Raw genomic sequence first — 20,610 nt, 5'->3', positions numbered from 1 at the left:
GGATGTCGAGTGATGTCTTTCAAGGGCACGCGAGACTTGACTGGCTTCTCCAGGGTCGCAGGCCCCACTGTGTGATAAGCTTCAAGACTGAGACCAAACTCGGGCGTGTCACCGGATCACAGTTTCTCCGGGAATGAGCAGGGACCTTACCGCCACCGCCTTGACTCGACCACGAGAAAATACCCTCAAAGAACCCTCCACACGTAACCGTAATTCAACCATCTCCAACGCTCATCTTGCTTCGCCATTTTAACTTTACATCCCGCATCATCATTTTCTCCCCAACTCTTTCAGTGTAAAACTAACCCCTCGCACCGCTAGCATTTTCGACGCAATGATGCCAACTTGGTCAGCGCAGCAAGCGCCGAGCGTGACCCAGCAAACCGTACCGGCATCTTACGCCTATCCGACGAGTAAGTCATCATCTCACTCGCCCGCAAACCAGTTTTCTGTCTCGAAAAGCCTGACACCAAACGCAGATCCTGCCTTCATCCCCGTTGCCGTCCGTCAAGGGTTCAATCAGTACGGAGTGCCGCCTCCTTATGCCGGATACGCACCTCCGCCACCCCCTGTGCAACCCCAAATGTCTTCTGCTTCGCCCGTGAATGGTGTAACTGCTACGCCAGAGCAGGCCAAGTCTAAAGTAGACTGGCCTGAATCTGTCCGGAGCTATGTTCAACGATCTTTCCTCCCCCAATACGACGAACCGACCGTGCCTCGTGCGGAAATCGAGGCTAAGCTTAAGGACACCATCGGTACTGCAAAGGCAAACGGCACGCTATACACGCTCGACTGGGACAACATGCCTCTTCCCCAGGCCTTGGTGAAAGCTGAACGTGACGCAAGTACCAAGCAAAGTTTCCAAGTGCCCCTCAACTCCAAGAAGAGGAAATCTACCGATTTTGCCTGTAATGACAACTCCCAACCGCCGTGGCGTACTAACTCGCGATCTTCGCTCGAAGACCGTATTTCCTTTTCTTCCCCCGAAAAGCGTGCTTCTATGGACGAGCCCCTACCTAAATCAAGTAAGTTCCAAAAGGAAGCCAACAAACGCAAACGCCGCTTCGAAAACGAATACAAATCACTTCGATCACCCAGTCCACCCCCGCCTTCATCTGGACCAATCGTCGGCACATGTGAGGTGCTGGAGAAGAAGTACCTTCGTCTCACCGCGCCTCCAGTTCCATCTAAAGTCCGACCTGAAAGTATTTTGCGTCAGACACTAGATCTTCTGAAGAAGAAGTGGAAGCGGGAGAGCAACTACTCGTACATTTGTGACCAGTTCAAGTCCATGAGACAAGATTTGACTGTGCAACATATCAAGAACGACTTTACTGTTTCTGTTTATGAAATACATGCGCGCATTGCCTTAGAAAAGGGGGATATTGGTGAGTATAATCAATGCCAGACCCAACTACGATCGTTGTACGGGATGGGCCTGAAGGGCAACCCCATTGAATTCAAGGCGTATCGCATTCTATATTTTATTCACACCGCCAACCGAACTGGCCTGAACGACACTTTGGCAGATCTAACCACAGCAGAAAAGGAGGAGAAGGCGATCAAGCATGCACTGAATGTGCGATCATCTTTGGCGCTGGGAAACTATCACAGGTTCTTCCAGCTCTACTTGGATACCCCTAACATGGGCGCCTATCTGATGGATATGTTTGTCGTTCGGGAACGGCTTGCTGCATTGTGCAATATTTGCAAAGCGTAAGTTCTTCTATCTACGATATTTTGACGAACTGTTCGCTAACTGGTTTCTAGATACAAGCCGGATGTCAAGCTTCGCTTCATTACTGAAGAACTCGGTTTCGAGTCTGATGCTGATGCGGCCCAGTTTGTCATCGATCATCAAGGTCAACACTTGTTGGAAGACCGAACAGACTACATTGCGTTCCTGACTGGTAAAGCCGGTCCTCTCTTCGAGGCTGCGCGTAGTACAGCATTCCAAAAAGTTGATATCAAGGGCCAGATCTAAGCCTTGCTCGCATCTTGGGGTTTCTTTTTCTTTTTCTTTTCTTTCTCATTGCGACTTCCTTCAACGTCTCATCGATTGAGATTTTTCTGTCGTTATGCTCATCGACGAAACATGATGATGCTTTCACTCTGGTGATATGTCATTCATGTAGACACGACCTCGGCGTTTTATACCCTGTTTCTGCTTAGGTGGCACCGGTATTTCGTGCCATTATACTCTGCACCAACCTGGGTACAGCATGATCATAGGCCATCTGTGCCGCTATACCTCGGGATTCACACATTAACCATAGCCTCGATACCAGCACCCAGCCTAACAACTGAGGCGACACGTTTGATGTACGGTGCATTACAAAATTGGATGGATGGGATGAACTCTAGATACAACAGATTTGTTTGGGTTGCAGCCGGGTAGTAACATTTGACTAGCTTGCTCTTTCTTGTCTTGTTGAGGCCAGTGGATTGAAGGCTTTGCTGAGCTTTGGCAGCCGTTGTCCGTTGAGCCAGGTCTTTGTACACCCGCCTCAACAGGTACGAAAGTAGTTGTAATGCTAGGGAGTTATACGGAGTTTCTGGTCGGTAGTTTTTAAGTAACCAGCAATTGATATTATTTCCAAACGTCAACTGTACCTGAATCACTTAATGCATTCTTTTGCTAGCTGAGTCAGTGACGCTCAGTCTCTATCATCCGAGCTAATACCGCTCTGGTTAAAGGTAATGTGAGTTTTAATAGTACTGTATAGCACTTGCCACTCATCTCTACGATATAGCTTTAGGCTTCAATTATAGGAAACCAGTAAAATAATTTTGTTTAACATATCAGGCGGAATTTTATAAATAGAAGTACAATCCTTATAAAATAGCGATAATCTGTTTGTTTTTAGATGTTTTTTATATAGCGCATTACGAATTATGCAGGTATATAAGACATAACAGAAGACTACTTTGACGAGAATGCTACTAGGCCAGCTAGTGCAGTGGTGAACCGAGATCTGACGCATTTGCAGTCAAAGATCGAAGCCCCGCGTTTCCTGTTCGAATCCCAGCCATAACTACCGCTTTGGGTACTCCGGTACCTACTATTGTTGATAACATTGTTGAAAATACTGAAACTTTGCACCTTGTGTGCATTTGCGCCTCGTGTGCAATCGACCACCCCGGGGCGATTCGTCCGCGCAACGCCATTGACCATCATCGGATTAGCATGACCTCTATCAATCGAGATGACACAGGTCCTAGCTGCCGACACCTGTCTTGAGTACAGACTTAAAATTACTCAAACCTATGTGTACGGGGCCTTGGTAGTGCCCTACCCCAAGTGCTCGGGAGATAAGGATAGACGATAGTAACTGCTTACGAGCAGCACCTCCTGCCCTCGGATTTCCGGGGAGACGAGGGGTTTAGTGGCGTTCTCACTTTTTTGCAATTTTTATAACTCAGTATACTTGTACTCTATGTCATTAGAGGCAAATGTTGTTCTTTTCCTAACTTGATGGAAATGACTTGCCAGCTGAGTATTGTATATAATAATGTGTTACTTTACTTAGTATCTTTTTACACTTAGTGAGATAGAGTATAGGTAATGTTAATGTAGGGAGGAGGGCGCTCTCTGTACAATCTGCGAACTATTACGCCAGATGTCCCAGGCGATAGATAGCATGTCTAGCAAGACCGTTTCTTGGTCGAAGCGAACGGGAGATTGACATTCTCAATTATGGCCCAGTGCAGTGGTATCTGTAGACAAAACGGCGCCAACATGGACAATGGCGGGGGATGCTTCCGGTAGATTGTGGATTGAAACCTGACAGGGATAGGTTTTTGGGATTAAGATATGCGAAGACTAATATAATATGTCGTGTGTGAAGAATTGTGGAAGATATGATGGGTGAATGCTTGCTTGTTAGCATGATTAAGTGGCAGCATTTAATCCATAATGCTGACAGCCTGAATAACAACGAGTGTATTGTATACACCCAGAAACTCAATGTTGCTTCTTTAGCACTTTGGTCTTGACTAAACATGATGAGTGTTGCGAAACTGAGGCCATTCATTTCATAAGGATTTATAAGCTGAAGAGATGAGCGCGCGGCAGTCGTTTGCATAAACCCAAGAGAACTGGACCACCAACATCCGGCATCAGATGGTTTTTTTTTTATGCAATGTGTATTGAGTTGAGTCAAAAACCAAGCCCTGTCATTATGCCGAACACATATGCCGCCGAGAAGATATGACATCAACAGCGGGACAGGGAAGAAGAGAACGAGATGCTGCATAAAAATCACACTCTTTTCGGCCATCTTCATCATGATGATTTCTAGAAGCCAGTTAGTCCTTGGTATGGTCCGTCATAGTAGCAATTAATGCGGTGCGATCGATGCGTGGCCCCCCTGCATGCTGAACCCATCCTTGCCACGCGACGAGTTCCCCATTTCTTCTAGTCTCTGATCAAATGTCCGGGAATTTCTCGAGTTTGATTTATTAAGTCATTAGCGTCACGTACTTTGGTGCAAAAGATGAGATGGAGGGACCCTAGGCTGCTGCACCCGGATATGACGAATCCACCATGATCCCCTTGCTAATTTGACCACACCCATGACCCGGGGATGAGCGAACGAGAGTGAGACGAGACAGGCTTAAGCGGCGGTTGGCCCGAGTCGAGTCGATTCGAGTCGAGCCGTCGACCTGGTCAGGCGTCAATCAAGAGAGGGCACTTTTGTTCTTTTGCTCTTTGTATGTAAGAAGGGTAGGATACGATAGGGATTGGTTCTGCAAGCGGGAGGTCTGTATGCTGCCCGCCTGTAGATGTGGTATTGTGGGCAGTGCTGGATGAATACTGCATATGTGTGGTAGATCTTGTGCCCTCTTGCAGCACGCTGCTCAGTGTAATCATCTCGAAGCGCCGAATGGTGTAGTGTAATTGGCAGATTGAAGTTGGCTAAGGGCGACAAGGGTTGGATTGATGTTTTTAGTGGTGAAGAGCTGAAGGGAAGCGATGCAGGTCTTGGCGTTTTTTTCTAAAATCTTTGAATAATGTCATAGCGAGAGGAGAACGGATACCTAATCAAGCCTGGTTCTTGTGATTCAAGTATCATCAGCTGCACTTACTTACCGTAGTCTAACACAGACCGTTGCTGTAGGTAGGCCTTGAAGCAAGTTTGTCAAAGCTCGAAACCATGATGGGTTGGAAACTAAAACTAGGTAAGTAGACTAACTGGCCACCAACCAGATAGATCCATTCATAACCTCAATCATGCTGTCTTTTAAATTCATGACCATATCCAAATTGCGACTCCTATACCCTCCAGTCTTTTCTTCTCTTGTTCTTCTCTTTTCGCTTTTTGATCTCTGTATCAGATACAATAATCTTTACCGTATCCTTCCTTAATCACTACCATTCCCACTTACAGGGCCCGCATCTCTGGCAGATGCCAAGTTTGTCGCTACGACCCCTCCATCTATTATTACTGAATCACCCCACCTCGTACCTGAGGTAGTATTCATCTTTCTACCTTTTGTTCTGCTATTATCCGAACGTATAGATAATCCTTCGCATTGTCGAATACGTGCCAAAAGAAATTCGAGACACGAGGTCTTTTGTTATTTCATCAAATCCTTGTGCTATTTCGCGTCGCAGATGCACTGAAATCCAAGTTTCGAAATCCGATCAGTCACAGGTTTATACAATTTGACCAAACCTAAGTCATCAGGTTGTTGCGAAGCAAAAGAAGCAAACAAGCAAAACAACCAAGAAAGAAAACTCGTCTCCTCCCTTTAACCGCCACTGAATCAGATCTTTGCTTCTCTACAATCTATTCATTCTCAACGCGAACATTTATCGACTTCGTCAACCATTACACAATCACTTCCACAACGCTTCGGTCCACCTGAGCGAGTGAAGCACAGCGCAGCACATCACAGCGAGTTACTGTGAGTGATATCGCCAACCCACCTTAGGTCAGGCTAGGTACATACTACCTACCTCCGTATTCCGTCCCCCCTGGCGTACACTCGCAGCCCGACCAACTCACGTTGCGAGGACTCACTCCACCCTTTTTTTTTATATTAAATTTTATGTGCAGTGTGACCTGAGCCAGGCATTCACTGTAAGGTACCTCGTCTGGAGGGTCCTTCTTACCCCCCCACTCCACTGCAACCGCCGCACTGCACGCGCTGCCCATGCCCGGCTTAGCGGTTAGGTACCTGTAATCCTGTACCTTGCCTTACACCAATATCGGCTTGGATCGAAATAAGGTAGCCCAGCCCGCCGCCGTGCTCCCATCGGGTCCAGTTCGTCTCTACCTTACTCAGGTCGTTCTTGCGATTCTTGGTCCTTTTTTTACAACCTCCACCTTTGAGAGATTCACAGCTTCCCAAATTGCAACTGCCCAGGAGGCATTCGGTTACACAAAAATGAAGGTTCGTCACTGCCCTTTTCGGTCGCCCATGCCTCTCGATACAGATGTCGTGCTTGGATTTCATCTTCTTGTGCCTCGCCTCACAAGGCGCTATTCGCATCTCTTTCTCACTGTCTGCGGTTGCCCCCCTCCCCCGCCGCATTCGACTACAATCGTGAAAAGGCGCCCTCCTCGTTGTTACTTGTTATTCGCGTCGCCTTTGCTGGCGCTCTCCAATACTTGAGCCATAAAAAGCTAACAGTAATGCGCTTCGTACAGGCTCTTCGACGTTCGATCAAAGGTGATAAGGACAAAGGACCAGTCACTCCCAAATCAGCTGTCGCCATTGTTCCTCCCAAGAAGGTTGGTGGCCTCCCACTCCCACGCAAATTACAAGCCTCAATAATCCTCGAACCGGTTTGCCACATTGGGCGCCGCCATGGTCCCACGGCAAACCTCACATTAATCCTGGAGCTCCAATACTGATGCCCAATTCAATCTCTAGGTTATTCGAGCCCTTTACGATTACGAGGCCCGTTCCAGCCAAGAACTCAGCTTTTCGAGAGGCGATTTTTTCCACGTTATCGGTCGCGAAAACGATGACGACTGGTACGAAGCATGCAACCCAGCTCTTCCTGACGCCCGAGGTCTCGTGCCTGTAACCTTCTTCCAGGCCCTTGGTCGAACCGAGCGAGATAGTGCACAGTCCGACGGAGGCCAACCCCCCTCCCCGCCTAAGAACCCCGACCACGATTCCGGATACAGCGAGTCGCCAGCAATGCATCCTGCACCAGCAGTCATGTCACCTACCACAAACTCTGCGCCCCAAGGCCACCAACGAAATTCCAAGTCAGTCGGAAAGACGGGTGCCATGGTTTACGGAATTGTCATGTACGACTTTGCTGCGGAAAGAGCGGACGAGTTGGAGGCAAAAGCTGGCGAAGCCATCATTGTTATTGCACAATCGAACCCCGAATGGTTTGTCGCCAAGCCCATCGGCCGACTGGGCGGCCCTGGATTGATTCCTGTTTCTTTCGTCGAAATTCGTGATATGGCAAGCGATAAGGCGATTCAGAACCCAGGAGATGCAATCAAGCGTGCCGGTGTGCCCAAAGTGGAGGAATGGAAGAAGATGGCCGCCGAATACAAGAACAGCAGCATCACACTGGGCAAGTTTGAAGGAGGCGGTCCCGGACAACCTGGACAAGGTATTGAGCAAGGGATGGAACGCATGAGCATTCAACAACAACAGCATTCCCGACAACCTTCACAGAACGGAACGGTAAGTCCCGTCCCAACCAGGCAATATTAGGCAAGGGAAAAACTGACATCAATGCAGCAGTCAGGATACGCAAGCCAGCCCCGAACTTCTCAGCAACCGCAACCTCATCAAAGCCAGGTGCAAAAACCTGCTGCTCCTCTCCATGCTCCTCTCGAAGCACGGATACCACGATACTGTTTTGCCGAGGATAAGTACTGGTTTGTGATCGAAGCCGTGCTCGAAGACGGACGACAATGGGAGTTGTCTCGCTACTATGAGGACTTTTACGATTTCCAGATTGCCCTGCTCACCGAGTTTCCGGCCGAGGCTGGCAATACGGGGACACAGAAGCGCACTCTGCCATACATGCCTGGCCCAGTCAACTACGTGACAGATGCCATCACCGAGGGTCGACTGCATAATTTGGACGCCTATGTTAAGAACATGCTCAACCAACCCCCATACATTTCAAGATGTAACCTGGTGCGACAGTTCTTCGCGCCCCGCGAAGGAGACTACGAGATCGACCCCAACGACAACGAAAATGAATATCGTCTGTCACAAGGCTCCCAACTCTCATCTATGGAATCTCCCGCTGGTGGATCGCAAAACAACTTAAACGGTAGTGGGTATGGCTTGGCACCATCGCATCCCGACATGCAAACGCAGGCATCGTCGTTATCGCAACCTTCACAAGCCTCGTTGGGTGGGGGCATGCAAGCTCCCTCACAACCACCATCCGCAATGAAGATCAAGATGTATTTCAACGGTGATCTCATTGCCATTCGAGTACCGACGGATATTTCGTTCCAGGCACTATACGACAAGATCTGCGATCGCTTGAAGATTCCAGCCAACGAGGAGATCCAACTCTTCTACAAGGATGAGCCTACTGGAGACAAGCCTAGCATGATAAGCGACAACGATCTGGATTTCGCTCTTCAGCGAAACGAGAAGCTGCTTCTCTACGTGGAGGCGGTATAAGTGCCGAACCTCGCTGACGACGATGATGTTTCAGCTTGGTTGCATCCCTTCAATACCCGGATCCAAGTAGAGAGTCAAACCCCCACCAATAAGGGCAACATCTGGACTCGCTGTATATTCTCGCCCTCCCACAACCACGCCGTACCGTACAGAGCCTGAAACCCTGATAACGTGCGTTTTTCTCTTCGAGAACGGATCTACAATTTCTCATGAGTCCCCAACGGACGACACGCCTACATTTTCCCCCTTTCATTTTTGTTTTACTTGTACTCTTTGTGGATTTATGACGACACGTCGGCGAGGAACTTGATGCTTCTTTGATACCATTTTATTAGCTGAACGACTCATAACCTTTTACGTTCAGTGTACCAGACGTTCGTTGTCTTTCGTTGGGCCTGCAATGCCCCCCTTTTTGCTGCTTTCAACCCTTTTGCGTACCTTCTTTGACATTCTGCCTTGTGGCAGGTGCCCGGCTTTTGGAGTGCCGTTTTGATATCACATGACTGAGCTCAGTACTTTTCTTATTTTTATTTATTTCTTTAGTTCCTCACCGAAGGTGATTAGGCCTGTGGAGGGTGGTTGGGATAGGGAGCAAGGGCAAGCAAACGTGATTGTGTTCTGCTGCAGCACACCGGAAATGAGGATGGCCAGAAGATTTGCGCCAGCATGGTAACCCTGATGAGCTGTATAAACAAGCTTAACGAGCCATGCTAGTGGGTGTTGAGAGGATGGTGGGTGGCCTGTCTCGCATGATTTGCGAGGAGCAGGATATGAGCACTTCGAGTGCGGACGTGAAGGTGGTGGTGGAAAGCATGATGAGCGCATGCATATGCGAGATGAATGAAAATAACAATTCAATTGGCCTTTCCCTTGAAATGATGTGAGAACCTGAGTAAATAGCGTCAAACACACTGCTTGGCATATTGTATTTCAGTTCCAGTGATGTGATATTCGCAGAGGCCAGTGCATCCTTTGTGATTGAATTGTTTTTTTCATGTATGAGTCAATCGTATCAGTCTGGACTCTTTACACACCCAGCCTGTCTATGTTCTATCTAGAAGTCTATCGTGGGTAGCAGATCGTCGTCGTATGCTCTTTGTACGTTTCGCCATCCTTTGAAAACCATGAAATGCAACATTAAATCCCCCAATTGCCATGAACCGTTACAAGACCAAACCAACAAATGCAACCATTTTATTACGCAACCGCGTAACTGTAAAACGCCAGGAACAGGAACCAGAACCAGAACCGGAAATATGAGGTCATGCCCATCCTTTGGGGTACCAAGAAGAGGAATGTGTATGTGTGTGTGATGTCAGCGGCTACGAACGGACGCTTCTTACTCCAGCTTGGTCATGAGGTTCTTGCGCACTTTCATGTTGACGACACCGCCAACACCAAACGCAGGAACAATTCGACAGATTCGCGCAATGGAGCTGATGAACCAGTTTCGGCGCACAAGATCTAGTCGGTCTCGTAATGATACCACTGCGCCTCCAGGACCGGTCGCTTGGCGGTTGTAAAGATCAAGACCAAACAAATGCATTGGCGTAGAAATGAACTGCACCATGGCTGGCGCCATGAACTGCGCCGCGTAGAGCCCAGACACTCTCTTCTTCATCTCGGCAGAGAACTTCTCGTCCAGAATTGGGCCTAGTAGAGGCGGGACGTTGAACGAGGCAAAGATGGTCATGCAATCGCGCAGCGCAAACAGGCCGTAGGAAGCCAGAGGTACAGGCCGGGGGACTACTCCAGGGGGACCAAACATGCGCACAAAGACCTGGTCCTTGTAGATGCAGACGCCGATGTTGGCGGCGCTCGAGGCAGCGAATTTTGTCGTTCCGGCCGTCACGCTCGAGGCGGGCTTGTTGTTCACGGTCGAGAAGGATGTGTCGACGGCGTTGGCGGTAAGATATGTGCCGCCGTACAGGCAGAAGATGAGCGCGGTGGGTTTTGAGAAGAGAAGAGTGTGAGGGCGTGTGATGAGAGTTCGGAGGGAGGATTTGACCGAGTTGATGAGAGTGTTTGCGCCTGAAGCGTTTTCCATGATGGAGCTGTTTGTCATGATGTCAGCTTTTTTTGTCCTCGAAGAATCTTGGCGAAGTCGGCCATGACTTTTTCTTGTCTTGTCTCGACGTGCGCAAACAAGAGGAATAACTCTGTACTTACCGGTCGATAATGGCAATCAGAGGCGCAACCATAGAGGCAGCGCTCGCAGCAGAGAGGAAATCAGCGCCGAGTCGTGGTGCTAAGTTCTTGGTGTTCCATGTGTTTTTGGTGGTGATCTGCTCGGTTGTAGTTGCCCCGGACAGAGCCAACGCTGGCGCATCTGAGTCCTTCATGATGTTTGATTTTGACATTGTTTTTCCTTAGTAGTCCTTTCTTGCCCTTCTATTTTCAAGTTGTTGTTAAAGAATTGGAACAAAAAAAGACAATAGTATGACGGAGGAAAGAAAGATAGAAAGGAAACAAACTAACTATGAAACGGTGAAAGGTAAGAGGTAGTCAGTCACTTAAGCTTGAGACGGGAAGAAAAAAGCTAGGGGTGGGATAAAAGAAAGCGATAACGAAACGAGCGGCAACGAATCGAGCGGCAGCGAAACGAGCGGCAGTAAACCCCGAAGCGAAGCAAATCCCTTAGTTTAGAGTGGGTTGGCGTAACTAAGGGTATCCTCCGCTTTGTTAGACCCTCTTCTCGGTACGTTAGCGATGTTGATTATGGTTGAAAACTTATATGGAACTCTCAATTCTGTCATGTTGACTTCCCGGGCGCCGAGATCGGCCGGCCATTCGGACTCGTTGCCGAGCTTCAATGTTGACGGGTTGTCGCGGGTATTTTTAGCATTCATATATTAATCATAGGAGACTTGATTATTGAAACTCTCGCTTACATTGATATTCATTCTGACATGTAAATTGAACCATCCAATGTCTACGTGTATGTGTGTGAATAGTTCGCTCAACTATCGCGTAGCTCAACCCACATAAACAGAACCCATGATTGATACTAACTAATAGAAACACCAAAGACTCATAATTACACATTCATACAACTAAACCAAGCCCCAGTCCTTTTGACCGCCCATTCAACCAAAAAGATCTAGAAGATTGGACTTGTTCTCCCCGCAGTACACTTCATCTCCTTCTGACTTACACGCGATCATCCTCCACGCCGACGCTTGCCGGTTGTCTTGCTGAACGCTTTGCGGCTCAATCTAGCAACTTAAGCTAGTCAATATGCAGGCACGGGTCTACCATTCGTGGGACACAATGCCAACCCTCTGTTGGATCTGCAACGGCATATGACGGCTTTAAGTAGAAAGAATCCCGATAGAACATCGCTAGACTTTTCTTATCGACTGAACCCACAGGACACGCGGGTAATAAAGGCAAATCGCATCAGAAGCAACGGATAGTTACTCTCCAATATAGTTTTATGGTTTCGGTAGTGAATAGCATATAGGAAAAGCAAGGATTCTTTTCATACAATTTAAACTATCGTTCTAATGCTAGGTGTAGCTCTAACCAAGGCTTCAATAAACAATGCAAGCAGGTCAAATCCAAAACAAGCACCCTGAGGGACAAAATCTAGGCTTGAAGTCGTTGATCCCGCTGTTCAACCCGTTCTTCGTGAAACTTAATCTCCACAAGGCCGACTGATCTCCAGAGCCGTTGCTCTCCGCCTCTCCACATCACACCAAAGCGTATGGGGCGCTTCGGAACCCGCCCCTCTGTTTACAGACCCACTCTTGACCTCGACCGATGAGACCCGTGCAGAAAGAGGTCCCATATTCACAAAGTCGAATGTTCGGGCGCTTCAACGGACCGGCCCGATCGTAAAAGAACCGCAGTTAGGCGGCGGCGGTACTCGCATTAGAGCTTTCACCACCGCTTCCACCTGCTTGCTTCTCTTGCATCACCAGAACAGCTGCAGTGAGTTGGTCAATCTTGCGGTTCAACTCGCTAAGCTGCACCTCCACGGCAGTTGGGGCGTCCATATCATCCTCACGCTGCTCAGTACTCTGACCGTTTGCTCGACCTCTAGGAGATGCAAGTGCTGGGCGGCCCACAGTAGAGGTAGATCGCTTCTGGGTAATTAGCTGTCTACCGTTGCGTCGGGAGGAGTGGGACGGGCCCTTGAATCCAGCAAATTCATCGCCTAGGGCTCCAGGCTTGCGATACATCTCGTAAAGCTTGATGATGCCAACAATCGGCCAATGAGTAGCCTTGAGAAGTATGATACGCCCGGCACGGAACTTCTCGTCGGCTGTAAAGATCAGGCGCCAGGGTCGAAAGATGACCAGAGCGAGCAGGTTAAAGGGGGGGTAGAAATGGGTGAGTCGGTTGCTAGTCGACGCCTCCAAGACATAGACACTGTACACGTACAGATACTCCTCCTTAGCGTGGGTGATAACCCGCGAGAAACTGTTGGAAAGCATACCAGTCAAGGAGCCCATCAGCAGGAAGCTGGACAGTGTGATGAACATGATCATCAGAGGCGGGCCAAAGAATGGATCGATCTGATTCATCACCTCGAAGCCAATAGGCGCTGAGCCGTAGAATATCTTTGTCAAGATCCAAGCCATTGACTTGAATGCAAAGACATTACGACCCACGAGCGAAAAGGTCGTCAAAAAGCCACAATAAACAACGACAACAAGTACCATGTATTTGAAGAAGTCCTTCCCCATCTCCTTCAAGCAGGGTATCAGCGTACCCCAAGCAGGGCTTAGACTGAGGATGGAGAAGATGCGAGGAATCATGAAAAGTGCTTCAAGCGCCAAGATGTCAAATGCAAGGTCACTGAACTCCGGTTTGTTCTGAACGATACCAATAATGCCTGTCATCAGTTAGCGCATTGCATTTTGTAGGGAGCCTGTGATTCTTACGCAGAATTGCAAAGGCAAATCCGATAGTGATCATGATCATATCAAACAAATTCCAGATATCTGTTGCATAGAAGATTGAGCCGGCATCAAGCCACTCGCTAAGCTCATCGTAAAAGAAGGCCGCTATCCAGAGGAACAGGACCACCTCAGGGATGGTGATACGGGACTCATCTCTCATAATGAGAACAGAGTAGTACAGGGCGAGGAAGATGCAGAAGAATACCACCTCCCAGCTCTTTAAATACTTGGGAACACGCAGCCGAGAAAAAGGGTCTGCTGTCCTGGGATTATAGAACCTGACTTTTTTGGTTGAGTGCACTGATAAGCTGTCCCAAAAGACGATATCGCCGCTCCATATAGCAGTGATGATCTTTTGTACAATGTGTTGACTAAGGAACCGTTTGGCGTCGGCAATGGCTGCAATCTCAAGAGCATTCAAATTCTTAAAAGAAGATGTTGGGTCACCTTCATTCTCATCATCCGAGTCATCGGATGTCATAGTCAAGCGGGAGAGAGAACTCAGTAGCTGATTGCGTTTCATGCTACTTCCAGCAGGGCCAGGACCACGTCGGCGATTATCAATAGTGCGAATATGAGATAGGAGAGGCGAATGCTCTCCAGCCTCCTCATCACCTGCGTGGTCATTGCCCGCCTCTTCATCTTGGTGATCATCGTCAAGATCGGGGATTTCGTAGAGACAGTAATTAACTGCCTCACGTTCAGAAAGGCGAGTGAGAAAACGCCATGCAACGATTTCACATGCGTCGGCACGTGATTCTCCCAGTGTACGATGTTCTGAGCCAGTGGTGTAATGCCATTTGAGGGCACTGTAGGAATTCTGTCAGCTGAGAAGCGCAAGTATTTGAGAGCGTATGGCATCAAAGTTGCACGGCATATGCAGTCAGGTCCAGATGGGTTGAGCATTTATGTAATTGGCTCCCCTGACAGGAGCTGTTATGCAGCCACAAACACCATTTGGGAGAAGAGCGATACAAGGTTCAGGGAAAAGATTGAAAAAGAAGCAGTCACTGGTCCAATGTCGTTCGGATAATACGTACAGCAGAGCATTGACAATTCCGCGGTTGGTGCATGTCGCAGTAAGATGATCCACCAAGATGCGTAACGAAGTCCCCGCAGCTGTGGTTCTCAGCTGTTCAAAGGTGCTGGGCAGCTCAATAACTGCAACAAAGTATCTGCAAAGCGTCTTAATAAGGTCAATTGGGTCGTAACAATGATAACTTACAAGGAGAGCTTCTTGACGACCTCTCTAAAGCTATCAGTAGTTCTAATATCTGGTAGATCATTTTCGTAGTCGTGACGGATAGAGATAGGACTGCCGTCCCGGGGAGCGGGGAGCTTCTTGGATTTGACCTTGATAGGCATGATGGCAATGAATAAATAAATATGACGAGGGCAGGCAAAGCAATCAAAGGAGCATATCCTCCGCCGAAGCTGTAGGTTGAAGGTGAATTGTCAGGAGTAACAGGATCCTTCAGAATGGCCGAGAGACAGTAGGAGTAGGTGGTGGGTGTTCGGCAGAACCGGTCAACGAGATTCCCCGTTTCCTTCCCTCCTTTGTTTTGTCTTTATCACGATATAAGGGAGGAGAGAATGCGGAGATGAATCACGAAGGAGGGGAAAGGAAAGAGCGGGCCTGTGCACCGTCAATTCGACTTGACTCAAGTTGCCCGTCGATCGGCTTCCGGCGACCAGATAATTGGCACTGATGGTATCACGAGAGTGAAGGAGAAGGTGGGAAAGGGCGACCTTGGGAGTTTCAGGAGAAGGTAATTGCTACCCAAAATTAATCGCGACACTCTAGCAGCTGTGCCAACTTCCAATGGCAGATCTTTTGTGTCAACTTGATTGCGCGCGCCGAGCTTAGCGCGCGCACCGAAGATCCCCTACTAGGCATAGGCATATTCCTGGCGATACTCCAACCAGAAAGGCTGGAAAGATGTCACGACGCTCTCTCGATTATTCAAGGGTTCAATGTCAGAGTGGAGAAAAGAAGGGTCCTTTAGGAAGCTTGGCACCACTTGCAGATGCTTGTCAATCGCCAACACCTGTGGATTGGACGATCTAGACTCGTGAATCAAGTTTATTTGACCTTGAAGGAGCGACATTTTTCTCAATTGAAAACCTACTATGTACAATATCCCGGCAATTAGAATACTACCAGGCTCAGCCCAAGAGCACGCAAACTGCGGCTACAAAATGCATATGCTCCAACGTTCCTAGAAGAGTCGAAAACAGACGAGTCGGCCAATAACAATAATAAAAGAAAAGTTACATGTCCACGGATGAATTCGACAATAAGCAATAGATCTCGAAGCTCGAGATCCCCCACTTGTGTCTTGAAAATTGACGAACCAGCCAATAAGCAACCCTTAAACAGCATAGCCGCGATTTGAAAGGAATATGAGGCTGGCCAAAGCCACAACCGTGATGTTGACAATGCAGAAGAAGAGTGGAACACATAATCAACTTTAGAGATTCTGACTGGTCCATTCGTCAATTATGAGAATTGGACTGAACAGAATGTCGGAGCAGTTGAATATGTTTCGAGTCCCACAGCCACTTTCATACTCAAATGCGACGTAAGCATTGGCGAGCCAGCGAATTTTCTGTCGAGAAACCACACTCAGGGTCGTCTAATTCCAGATCCGGGGCTGAATCTGATGGGAGATGGAATCTAATGAGCGTGTAAGTGAAACCATGGGCAAATGTATTGTCGAGTACATAAAGAAGAGATGGGAATGCGTTAAATAGCTTTCATCAAACAAGCTCATCTACAACAGCAATTCCTACTTTGCCATTGAGACCATCACAAGACTACACCCATACGATCTCACTTACACACGACTTGTACCATGTCTACCACGGCTCTTATGACGGCTACTACAACGGCGTCTTCAGCGACGGCTACTTGTACAACTGCAGTGCCTGGAAAATATGGCCGTGTTCCAGTTGATGCATGCAACTCCAACTACTACTTCGACCCCAGCTTCGCTGCCAATCTTGCTTTTTGTATGCTCTTCGGCCTCACTACCATAGCCCATCTCGCCCAGGCGGTTCTCTTCAAAAAGGCAAGTACATCGATATAAAAGATCAAGATACTTTGAGTCGCTAACAGCTTTACAGAGATTCTGCTGGGTAGCTATCATGGGTGCAACTTGGGAAACAATTGCATTCGCTTTCAAGACTCTTGGAAGTCATGACCAACAGAATCTCACATACCTCACTGTGGGACAGATCCTTTTCCTACTTGCCCCCCTTTGTAAGTACTTAACAAGCACAGCGAGGGCAATTGCTAACATAGGTACTCAGGGATCAATGCTTTTGTATACATGGGAGTAGCGCGAATGGTATATTTCGGAATGCCCTCTCAGAAGCTCCTAGGTATCAAAGCCGTTCGCATGACACTCCTTTTCGTTTGGTTAGATGTCATTCTCTTCCTTGTGCAAGGTACGGGTGGTGTCATGCTATCAAACACGGACGCCGATAGCGATACAATCGATATTGGAATGAAGGTCTACATGGCTGGAGTCGCCCTGCAGCTCGCCGTTGTCCTTGTCTTCAGCGGCATCACTGTCTTCTTTTACTTCAAGCTGCGACAGCTCGAGGGTCGAAGTATGGGATGCATGAAGTGGCTCATCTGGACCATGGTGGCTGTTCTCATGCTGATTGTGGTAGGTATTCTTTGTCCATTCACGTGTTACCAAGCTGACAAGGTCAAGACTCGAATCGTATATCGCCTAGTTGAATTTGGCCCTGGTGTTAACGCGCATAACACACTTCTTATCCACGAGGGGTATCCACTAGGTCTGGATGCTACACCGATCTTGATTGCCCTCGTATTGCTCAACATTATGCATCCTGGCTTTGTCCTCCGTGGACCAGAGAGCGAGTTCCCCAAGTTGTCCCGCAAGGAAAAGAAGGCACTGAAGGAGCAGAAGAAGCAAGCCAAGAAAGATCGCAAGGCTGGAGTTCAACAACTTGAAGAATTGTCTATTGACAAGCGGTCAAGCAGCAGCAGACAGGTCGTCTGAAGGGTATAGCTAAGTAAGCGGAATGTACATTCATTGGATCGCTTGATCCTTTGCATGCGATCAGTGTGGAGTTTTGGCTTGGATATCGGATATTAGCTGGAAAGTTTTGCTTGGCATAGTATAGATTGTTTGCGATGGGATATCGGCATGCGATACATAGAGCGGAGGAATAATTGACAATTGATTTTTTTCAAATGCTCATAATCATTGGCGAAGTGCGGATGATACGGGTTAGAATTCGTATGGATCCCGCCCGATTTAGAAGCTGCAAGGTGAAACACTGCCACAACTGCAAAACGGCCCTGGCGCCAGCTGAGGCGTTGCACGTCAGGTAGCTCGATAGACTGTAGCAGAAGGAAATAAAGTGTCACAATGGAGTTTATCAGAGTGTTGCGCGGCACAATAGTAGAGAAAAAAACACATGATCGGATTGATTGATTAAAGAATGGCGCCATTTAAATTGATAAAAGCGGTATTCAAAGGCTTGGCAATGCGTAAAAGAGAGACGCCACTAATAATGTACAGCAACAAAGATCGACCATCATCGAAGAGGGTGTAGGGAGATGAGATGAGCTGAGACAGTCTGCCACGTTGGTCCCAGAGACGTCAGTGACAGTGTCGTGGCCGCTAAACCAGACTAGACTAAGCTCTTCTACACATTCCAAACGTCAAAGAAACCGCTTGCGGTTGCCCTGTCGCTGCTTCATTCATGTTTACTCTGCCAAGTCAGTCGAGTAATAATTTCATAGTCTGCCTCTCCCTCGCTCCCTCTTTTCGTTTATTTTACTTTTACCACGTAATTCCCAACGTATCCGTCAACTTGTTTCCTGCACAAGAAAACTTCCTTGATTTTACAATTATAGCCCAGCCACCCCCAGCCACTCCATCTTCACAAAACGGGCATTTACTGGTACGTGATTGGCCCCGAGGTCGCCCCTGGAGACACCGTCGCAGTCCGGACCCCGGTTCAACGCCTCCGGCTGCCAGCACTTTAAAAGTTCCATTCTCTATTCCTGGTTCGCTAGATCGTCAACGGGCTACTAACGATACGGGCTATAAATCGGGATCCTGGTTATAAATCAAGATCCTGGCTCTTATCTTACGCCCAAAGGCGAAAGTCTAGCCGTTCTGAAGGAGTATAGAGTGGCAGGGCAGGGTACGAGGTCCCATCCCCCAGGCAAGGCCTATAAACAGCAAAACCGTCTCGAAACTAAAGCCGGGCGCGTTCAGGGGTCCCTCCTGGTTTATCTTCTCTTCTGCTCTAGCAACCCGCCGACATATTTCACTAGAGCTCAGAACAAAAACTGCACGGCCAACTAATTCATATCCACTCGGAAAGAAAAGAGGCACAGCACAGACTTGGCTCGCTCGTAATCCCGTTACTCGTGCTACATTCAAGACAGGCAGGAAAGTCGAGCACAGGACAGGGACAGCACAGGACCACCCCCCTTCCCTTGGTCCAAGTCAAGGGCTTTGGTTTCTTCCTCCTTTGACCTCTTTCTCCCCCCTTTGTTGCATCATTGGTTACTCATTGCAAGCCTCTCTTGTTGCGTCTTTTTTTATCTGACCGTGCGCATACTATTCTTCTGTCAGAGGGTGGTGTCCTCTTCTTGTTTCTTCCTTCTTAATAACTTCAGTTTCGGATTCCACGGCCAACAAGAAGACTCCAACAAAACTCACCAGCGATCGTATCAACAGAACAAAGTACGAATACCAAATACACCCCAGCTTATCAATCAATCAAACAATGTTTAATTGAGATCGGGATCACGACCTGCAAATCATGACCCCGGCCCATCTTATGGCGCGATTACCGCCATTTCTCCTCGTCTCTAGCTTCGTCAATCTCGCTTCAGGCCATGTACTACCGCAACCGACAAAGACGGTTGCCTTTCATGAAATCAACGCAGCATCATATCCGCTCCTCGCGACGGCTGCACCCGACGACTCGTTCTTACAGCGACGGCAATTCAACACAATCTGTGGTTACATAGGAGGTGACCCAGATCTGCCTGCGACTTGTTCTGCAGGCTCGCATTGTGTGGTTGATGTCGATCATGATGCAGTGGGGTGCTGCCCCGACGGAGGATCTTGCACACAGGGTGTGTTTACAGGTTGCGTGGATGCGGGCAGCGGGCCACAAACAGAATTGAATCCATACGTCTTTACATGTCGAGGAGATGATTCATGCTACAAAAATAGCTTCGAGGGAGGTTTCTTCCAATTTGGGTGTGGTTCAACGTCTGGTTTGGCGACGAACGTGGTGGCTACGGCTTCAGGCAAGAGCGCTATTAGACTTACTAGCTTGAGCGTTCCCCTGACAGACCCGGTTACCTCACTGTCCGAACCGACGACACTAGGAACGAGGCGAAAGACGTCCGATACCGATTCCTCAAGCACAGAGGCATCGGCAACAGGGAGCGCAACTACGGAATCCACAGAAACATCCTCAGCGGAAACATCAGAATCAACAACAGAGGCATCGTCAACGGAATCAGAAACTTCAACAGCATCAGAGACCGAAACCGAAACCGACAGCACAAGCGGAACTTCTGGTACCGCGGACCCTTCATCCACTGATTCTGACGAGTCTGCCTCTTCTGGAGCTGCAGCTCCCGACACTGACGGCGATAACAACTCGCGGAACACGGGCGCCATTATTGGTGGAACCATCAGTGGTGTAGCTGCGCTCGTAGCCCTTGTCGTTCTTGGAGTCTGGCTCTGGAAGCGCAAGAAGGGAAATACGCGCCAGGGGCCAGGCGTGCAACCGCAAGTGCAGCGTATTGGGTAAGTGTCTCCATCAGTGACCCCTTTCAGAGTTTTTCTTTCTTTTTCTTTCAGCAACCAGCTAACATAACATATCCCTAGTCCGCCGTTAGAGAATAATCATAGTTTCGCTCCGGTGCCCCCTATGCAGGAAGCCGATAAGATGGCCCCGCCCCCACCGGTCCCCGTAACTGACCAGCGGAGCATGAATCCAATTGTTGACCACGACGGACCTTACTCAGAGCCTTGGGATCCCCAATCAAATTACGGATACTCGGCGG

The 20,610-nt window shown here is 48.5% G+C and overlaps 6 protein-coding genes across 6 annotated transcripts; 3 read left to right on the top strand and 3 right to left on the bottom strand.

The window, feature by feature from the left end:
- The first annotated feature begins 224 nt into the window (after positions 1-224).
- On the top strand, positions 225-2,611 carry FGSG_05262 (uncharacterized protein). Its single transcript, XM_011325471.1, has 4 exons — positions 225-413; positions 480-1,388; positions 1,530-1,716; positions 1,771-2,611. The coding sequence occupies exons 1-4, from the start codon at positions 338-340 to the stop codon at positions 1,982-1,984; spliced, it is 1,386 nt and encodes a 461-aa protein (XP_011323773.1). The 5' UTR covers positions 225-337; the 3' UTR covers positions 1,985-2,611.
- A 4,030-nt stretch (positions 2,612-6,641) lies between these two features.
- FGSG_05261 (uncharacterized protein) lies at positions 6,642-8,622 on the top strand (the record flags this gene model as incomplete). Its single annotated transcript, XM_011325470.1, has 3 exons — positions 6,642-6,740; positions 6,883-7,659; positions 7,717-8,622. The coding sequence occupies 3 exons, from the start codon at positions 6,642-6,644 to the stop codon at positions 8,620-8,622; spliced, it is 1,782 nt and encodes a 593-aa protein (XP_011323772.1).
- Positions 8,623-9,620: 998 nt separating this feature from the next.
- FGSG_05260 (uncharacterized protein) lies at positions 9,621-11,298 on the bottom strand. The gene is made up of 2 exons (XM_011325469.1): positions 10,792-11,298; positions 9,621-10,676 (listed from the first exon to the last, which is right to left on the bottom strand). Exons 1-2 carry the CDS (start codon positions 10,980-10,982, stop codon positions 9,962-9,964), a joined length of 906 nt encoding a protein of 301 aa, XP_011323771.1. The 5' UTR covers positions 10,983-11,298; the 3' UTR covers positions 9,621-9,961.
- Positions 11,299-12,473: 1,175 nt separating this feature from the next.
- Positions 12,474-14,894, bottom strand: FGSG_05259 (uncharacterized protein; the record flags this gene model as incomplete). Its single annotated transcript, XM_011325468.1, has 4 exons — positions 12,474-13,462; positions 13,512-14,338; positions 14,570-14,704; positions 14,755-14,894. The coding sequence occupies 4 exons, from the start codon at positions 14,892-14,894 to the stop codon at positions 12,474-12,476; spliced, it is 2,091 nt and encodes a 696-aa protein (XP_011323770.1).
- A 1,490-nt stretch (positions 14,895-16,384) lies between these two features.
- FGSG_05258 (uncharacterized protein) lies at positions 16,385-17,563 on the top strand (the record flags this gene model as incomplete). Its single annotated transcript, XM_011325467.1, has 3 exons — positions 16,385-16,585; positions 16,656-16,791; positions 16,842-17,563. 3 exons carry the CDS (start codon positions 16,385-16,387, stop codon positions 17,561-17,563), a joined length of 1,059 nt encoding a protein of 352 aa, XP_011323769.1.
- Positions 17,564-19,753: 2,190 nt separating this feature from the next.
- FGSG_12705 (uncharacterized protein) lies at positions 19,754-20,221 on the bottom strand (the record flags this gene model as incomplete). Its single annotated transcript, XM_011325466.1, has 2 exons — positions 19,754-19,780; positions 19,865-20,221. 2 exons carry the CDS (start codon positions 20,219-20,221, stop codon positions 19,754-19,756), a joined length of 384 nt encoding a protein of 127 aa, XP_011323768.1.
- Between the last annotated feature and the right edge of the window lie 389 nt (positions 20,222-20,610).

This window comes from Fusarium graminearum, chromosome 3 (assembly GCF_000240135.3).
Source record: "Fusarium graminearum PH-1 chromosome 3, whole genome shotgun sequence".
Taxonomy (NCBI): domain Eukaryota; kingdom Fungi; phylum Ascomycota; class Sordariomycetes; order Hypocreales; family Nectriaceae; genus Fusarium; species Fusarium graminearum.
Note: the sequence above shows the minus strand (reverse complement) of the source record. Positions and strands in the feature narration are given on the sequence as shown.